A 7467-nucleotide genomic window follows, 5' to 3' on the forward strand; every position below is an offset into this window, starting at 1 on the left:
CATTACTATAATTTGGCATCAAAAAGTATTTTTTGGTGCTATAAATAGAACATCAACTCCAATGCTAATTGCATTTTGAAACCAAATAATTCTAAATTTAACTATTTTTGTCTTTCTCTCCTGTATGTTAATTAAAGTTTAACAATATGCATATAATTTATGGTTACTTGATGATGCGGCATTAATGTATAAATGCATATTTGATTTTAAATTTAGAATCAAGGATGCATATATATATATATATATATTTGCATCCAAATATAGAACTATTTTGAAATTAATTTTTTTATATTTGATTTCAAATTATGGAAATGAAACCGTTTGCATTGTACTTGCTCAACCTAAAGAAGGCAACTGCGTCAACAATATTTGACCGATGCATGAGACACAAAGCAAATGCAAGCGGTGCCAATTTATCCAAACCGACCCGCTAGTCTCCGAAATCCGGTTAACACTGTTCATGTTCAGCTAAAAACTTCAACAATCACTACTTATTACTGCAATTGTGTGTATGTATCCATACACACACACACATTATACTACCGAGCAATCGTATACAATTTAAAACCGGTATTAATTATTCTTTTTCATTTTATTTCATGTTTTTACATGTATTATAATTAATTTTAATTTTACATTTCTAGGGTTTCACTTGTGAATGTGCTAATTACAATTAAATTCTTTAAATTTAACTCAATTTGTTGAATCTTGTTGATATGTACAACCAAGTTTGCATCTTTATTTAGTATATGTTAGCTGATTTCGTCACGGGTACCTGGTTTCGGAATGGGGCTTTTTCTGTTTTCCTGTATGCTTTTGTATTGAAATTCCTAATTTTGTTAAAAAGTTTTGATTTTTTTTGTAAATGATTTTGATTGCGGAAAATTATGATTGGTTTGAAGATTTTGTCCAGTTTTGTGTTGGAGGTTGTTTCTATTTGGCGGTTCGATATGTATGATTGAGGATCTTTGTATCCTTTCATTTCATTATTTGTCTATGAATCAACAGACAAAGATAGCATCTTGGTTTCTACGATTAACTTGATTTATTGTCAGTGTTGCTATTTATTTTTGCTAAACTGTCACGATTGCTAATTACTTGAAAACTTGTCTTGGTATTAGTTTTCAGTTTGTTCCTCACTTAATATAGTCGTTTTTTACTGCTACGAGGGTAAAATATAGTGTTGGTGTTGTACAGTTAACATGTGGAAAATGATATTACCATTCATCATTGTAATGGTTATTATCCGTAACTCACTGTTTATAATGTAGGAGATGGTGGATGCATCAGTTGTGGATATTGGAATTTCAAAAAAAGGAAAGATAACAGGTAACATTGTCAAAGTAGATGAACACAGACATCGCGTCGATGAATTACAATTGCAGGTTGACAAGGTAAATTTTTTAAACCAATTTTCACAGTGTTAAAAGTTTTACACATATAATATCAAAAATTATTTATAATATTTAATATTTAAATGCAAGTGTATTTTTCATTATATTTCTTTTTTGAGAAACTAAACGTATAATTTTCTCAAAACGTGCAAATCCATGTTTATCACTTCTCGTGATAAATATTATGACTTCTCATATGGTATGCATATGTCAACAAACAATGTTGGCATGGTATTCAAAGTTTTAACGAAAATGGTCAAGTAGGATTAATGTTCCATTTAGTTTGTGATGACTTAGGCAGACTCCACCTGAAACTGCCAACTTTGTAATGTTTTTTGTGCATGGCCAGTTACAGAAATTTAAATACTTGGACTGTTGGACACACATGCCTCTGCTGAGACTCGAACCCTCGACCTCTTATTACCAATAAATGTGCGGTAGGGTAGGATGTTAGGAATAAGTCTTCGGTATTTGCTGGATTTCTTATATGTTGCTAATTTGACAGCTAACACCAGAATTATATATTACATGTTCACTTGCAGATTGAAAAACGAGTGAAAGAGGTTCAGAAGTTCTGCACGACAAGTAAAAACCAACTAAACACTGTGAAAGATCACCCAACTCGAAAGGATAGAGATAAGGAGAAACATATTCCTGGTATGAAAAGGCAGCAGCAAGATGCATCACGCAGAGATGCAGCTGCTGCAAAGAGAATGCAAGAGCTTATGCGCCAATTCGGGACAATATTTCGCCAGGAAATCCTCAAACCTGTGAACTTTTAGTTGTCTCGTATGCCAATAATCGATTCAATGCATATTTATTACAAATATAACTTTTTATGCATCGACTTTGGTTTTAGTTTTACACAATGTCAACTTTATGCTCACATTATTTAAATTTCTGGTCTGCATTTCCATCATAATATGTACTGCATTGTAGGGGGGTATTAAAAGTTTTTGTGAATTAAGAATGACTCAGTCTAATGAAATTGCTTATTTAATATTGTTGAAGGTAAATATAATTTTAAAACCAAACAAGCTCCGGGAAATCAGGAAATGATTTTTTGGAATCCTAATGAACGCCTGAAAGCCTAACCAATGGAGCTCAATTTAATTATTCTACTGAGCATCATAGTTCTTCCTGTTATCGTGCTTGAACACGCAATGGAGTAAGACGGATCCATATAAAAATATTGTTGAAAGACAATGTGCATTTATATTTTTTAGCTTAATCTTGCAATCAACCAGAAAATATATACCATCTGAACCTCAGTACATTAGATGTAAATATTATATACTTTTATTTGCATTACGCAAAGACATGTGGTTTCAGTTCTGAACTGAATTAAATTAAAAGGAACCCGAGTAGATCATGTTATTCATAATGAGCAACACTGCGCAGCCACCATAGTATTAATACCCATGACGCAGGCCATGCTATTGACTCTAGTTGGTTTATGTGATTGCATGGAGGATATATATATCTTATCTAAATTTTGTTAGTTCACTATCATCAGTCGCTTTGAACTCACAACTTGCTTTGCATTGCTGTTTCAGGTAACTCAGCATAAGTGGGCATGGCCCTTTATGCATCCGGTAGATGTTAAAGGTTTGGGATTGCATGACTACTACGAGGTAAATTATTTAATTAGCTAACTGTGTGTGAAAAAAACATGTCTCTTACCAAATGTATAATATTGGTTCCTCTACTACGTATCTTATCATTTTCTTTATCGAAAACCACCATCAGACTTCTTAACTTCTTGACACTGGTTATTCGCAGTGTGAATTTCTTTATCATTAAAACTGAAAGACAGCTCAATGTCGGGTTTTTTTTTAAGACCTGAATACGAGGCCTGCAGGCTTACATTTGAGACTAAGTAAACTATTCCAAGATAACCAAAAAAGCTGTATTTTGTCATTACAGATCCACATTAAAAAATCATGTCGCTAGCTCCCTTAGTAATATGATCACGGCCTTGTGTATTATGCAGAGTCCAAACAACCTTTATTTGCAGATGTAGGATTGGTCAATAAACCATACAAATAATTGACAGTTTTTTCAAAGATAGGATGGAGGAAAAAATACATATCTTGTAAGCTACATAGATTATTGTGGGGGGGGGGATTTTGGGAACAAGTGGAAGTTGAAATTAGTCGACCCACTTGGAAATAAATAAAGTTAGCGACCCACATATAGAACTGCTTAACTTTTTATTTATTTTTTATTTTCATATGTAAAGTGGAGCATCTCATGTGCTTTAATTCATACTATGTGGTAAAATACTAAAATTTGAATGATTGCTGCCAATTTTGTCGCCAAGTCCTTGTGTATGAGTTTATGGTCCGAAATTGTATATTTTTCTTCTTTCATATTTTACAAGCATGTGTCGATCCCAAGTGCAAGGCGTGTCTGAATTTTATTTATATAAAAAAAATTGTAAAAAAAAACTAATTGCTAAATAGTTCTGCTTGTTGCAATTAAATACTGTACAAGAATTTCACAGGATTTTATTGTGGAAATGAATACATGAGTCATATAGTGGAAGTCTAATAGATTTTAAAGTCATGGTAATTTCCAGCAAACATATAAACCGACTATAATAGTTCTCATGTTTGGTTTTATATAAGTATAGATAAATGTTTCCCCTCTAAATCCATTGTTATCACATCTATACTAAACTAAAATAAGCAAACATGGGTATAATAGTTTGTAGTTTGGTTCAACATGGTTCATTAAAAGAATATTGATCATTAGATTTTTAGTAAATAATTGAGAACATTTAGATCTAATTCTAATAAATATTATATATTTAAACTACTCTTTCAAAGGCACAAGTTTCAAATTCCGTCAACAACACATTTAAAATTAAGATTTTATACATGTCAATAATTAAACAACTATTATAATCATTAATAATATATTAGTAAGATAATAATCTCATAAATATACCATTTTAACCCGTATAGGTTATTAAAACCAATTTTGTTATAAAGCTAATTAACATGATTGAAAATAAATATTAATTAAAATTAACTTACTATTAAAAAAATAAAAGTAATTGTAATATATCAAATGAAATCCGTGCATTGCATAAGCTAGTATGACTTTAAGGACCAGTAATTCTGACTTTTGAATCTTTTTAATTAGTAGTAGTTTTTCCTTTTTACAGTTTGAAATATTTTTTTTATGTGGCTTTGAAGTTCGAACTCTCCACCTAGAATATTGTGGAATTGGCTGTGTTCACTACAGTTATTATTTAAAGCTGTTTTTTGTACATCATTGGTTGATTTTTTTGGTTGCTTTACATTAGGTTATCGATAGGCCAATGGACTTCAGTACAATAAAAAATCAAATGGATGCGAAGGATGGTGCTGGATATAAGCACGTCCGTGAGATATATGCTGATATGCTGTTAGTTTTTAACAATGCAATGAAATACAATGATGAAACAAGTGAGGTTTATTCGATGGCGAAAGGGTTGTTGGAAAAATTTGAGGAGAAGTGGCTGCAGCTTTTGCCTAAAGTAATAGAAGAGGTATCTGCTCAGAGCAAGTCCAATTCAATGCTATCCTTCGTTCTTTTGCTATATAATAGCACCAAATGCAAAAAAAAAAACTCAACTACCAAGGGATGCCATATTTAGATATAAATATGCATCCTTCGTTCTATATTTGAAAGCAAGGATGGATCCATCTATTACTAGAAAAGAAAAAGTTAAACAATGATTGTATTGTACATCACCAAGTACCAAAAGTATATTGAATTAGGTAAAAGTTAAAAGAGTTATGTAAATTTGAAACTAGTTATGAAATTAACATTGGAGTGCAACTTTTATTTAGCACCAAAAAAACACTTTTTAGTGCTATATTATAGCAATAGCTATAACTATTTTACATTTAGCATTGGACTTGCTCTAACTTGTCAAAAAACAAAATTTTAAAAATTTTCTGATTTTTGTGCAATAATGTGCTGCTGTAATCACCAATCTTTAATGTGTGTATAGGAGGGGGTACTAATGGTAAAGGAGGGAAGCATACAGTAAAATAATGTTTCATTTTGGCTAAATGGTTATTTGGACCTCCAAGTTTGGAATGGAGTAGACATCAGCTCCTAAAATCTAAAAAAAATGCATCGACTGCAAAATTGACAAAATAATTTTTATCTTTATTTTGAAGAATTATGAAGAAGTAGGGTTGTGCTGATTTAGATTTCATGTATCTCAGCATGTTGCTTCCTTAATGAGGATTGAGGTGGAATCAGGTTTCAATATTCTCATTCGACAGTAATTTATCCAATAATTCTGGTGATAGATTTTTTTTTTCTTTTTTATTGACAGGAATTCTGGTGATGGAGTTTAATTTGTTCTTTTTTATTAAAGTTTAAGGTCCAATGTACATTTTTAAGATAATCCTAAGGATACGTTAAGCAGTGTCATTTGAAGGTAAAATTCTCATATACCCCATATATTTGGTGTAGTAACTTCAAAACGTCATCTGCAGGACAAAAGACGAGAAGAGGAGAAAACAGAGTCACAATTGAAAAAGCAACTTGCTCAAGAGGCGGCTCGCACTGAGTTGGCAAGGGATTTAACTAATGAGGTATATGACTTATGTGGTGCATGTGTTGTGTGATTATCACTCAGTATGGTCCGCTTAGTTGTGTGAGCAAAATCTTAATTTAAGACATTCGAATGATATAAGAAATTTAAATGTTGAGTTGATCTTGATCAAAGTGTTAGTATGTGACAGGAACTTTATCTTGAACGAATTGTAATTCTGTATATGAGATTCTAATATCTGATAGTTATTTTGACTTTGGTTTCAGCTTAACGAGGCCAACAAGCAGTTAGAGGAACTCGGAGGAATTTTGGGGAAAAAGTGCAGGTTTATTGTATTACTATTGCTTCAAACCGCAAACACATTGTGCAGTGCCATAATCCTGCTTTTTATATAATTAGTAGGCTGCTTTAATCCAAGTCTATAGAACGTAATACTATGCTTGAATGAACTTGTACAGCATAAAAATGACATTCCTCTTGCATTTCTAAGGTTGTCAAAACTAAATGTACAATAACTTTCAGGAAATTATCTATCAAGGAGAAAAGAGGTATTGGGATATCACTCACTCAGTTGTGTCCTGAAGATCTTGCCAAGGCATTGGAGATTGTATCTCAGGGTAATCCTACCTTCCAAGCAACAGGGGAAGAGGTCGAGCTTGACATTAGTACTCAGGTTATTTTTTGACTTCTTCGATACCACAATAACGTTGTTACTGTATATTTACCATTTTCTCTCTTTCTTGGTTGCATCAACAACTGTATTTGCTGCAGAGTGAATTCACCTTATGGAGGATAAAGTTTTTTTTGAGGGATGCTTTGGGCACTCAGAGCAAGAGTTCAAGCAATCGCCGCCAAAACACCACTAAAAGTTGCCATGCTGCAGTTGCTAACACATCTGCGAATGGGAATGCCTCAAAACGTAAAAGAGATATATGTAACGCTCTTGCCAAAACTGCAAAGAAACGGAGCAAAAAGGTTTCTTCTTGATAATATTAGTCCCTCTATAGTGCTTACATGCTGCGCTGATGTTTTTAGAAACCAGAGTACAGTTTCTTATGAGTTCCACCTGCAAAAGGAATGTGGATTCAGAGGCTGACTTGCCTTGGGATGATTTTTGATGAGCACAGACGTCAAAAGAATATGTGAAATCAAAAGGCTTAGTTGGAACGAGTGTGGCTGTGTGTTGTATCCCCATTGGGCCTAACAAAAATTGTATATATAGAAGCAACTTACTTGAAACTTTTTAAAATATATATTTTTTAATTTGTACAGATAACATGGATCGACAAGCTAAACGAAGTTGCATCTCCATTGCCTCTAACTTTCGTCTTATTTGCATTTAAACATTTAAAGCAAAGAGTTATTGCACTCTGCAACGCATAATTTTTACCGGAAATTGCTCAAGCACGCGAGGTTGAACAGGGAAATTTACGTTCCATCTTTTCAAATATTGCCTACAATGGGAGGGAGCTCCTCTGAATTGGGATCGAGGTTTCATGTATTTGCTATTCA

General features: G+C 32.7%; 1 protein-coding gene across 1 annotated transcript; it reads left to right on the forward strand.

The window, feature by feature from the left end:
• The first annotated feature begins 362 nt into the window (after positions 1-362).
• Positions 363-7262, forward strand: LOC141704142 (transcription factor GTE6-like). The gene is made up of 9 exons (XM_074507460.1): positions 363-570; positions 1272-1394; positions 1937-2146; positions 2948-3028; positions 4708-4932; positions 5897-5995; positions 6222-6280; positions 6478-6628; positions 6727-7262. Exons 1-9 carry the CDS (start codon positions 397-399, stop codon positions 6940-6942), a joined length of 1338 nt encoding a protein of 445 aa, XP_074363561.1. The 5' UTR covers positions 363-396; the 3' UTR covers positions 6943-7262.
• The last annotated feature ends 205 nt before the right edge of the window (positions 7263-7467 follow it).

The sequence above is a fragment of the Apium graveolens genome, unplaced genomic scaffold, assembly GCF_009905375.1.
Source record: "Apium graveolens cultivar Ventura unplaced genomic scaffold, ASM990537v1 ctg7474, whole genome shotgun sequence".
NCBI classification, from domain to species: domain Eukaryota; kingdom Viridiplantae; phylum Streptophyta; class Magnoliopsida; order Apiales; family Apiaceae; genus Apium; species Apium graveolens.

Excerpts from the sequence above, each read along its gene's own strand:
- LOC141704142 (XM_074507460.1), top strand. The coding sequence starts at position 397 with ATGCAAGCGGTGCCAATTTATCCAAACCGACCCGCTAGTCTCCGAAAT. Across the intron at positions 1,395-1,936 it reads TACAATTGCAGGTTGACAAG|ATTGAAAAACGAGTGAAAGA; the intron begins GTAAATTTTTTA and ends GTTCACTTGCAG. Across the intron at positions 2,147-2,947 it reads AATTCGGGACAATATTTCGC|CAGGTAACTCAGCATAAGTG; the intron begins CAGGAAATCCTC and ends GCATTGCTGTTT.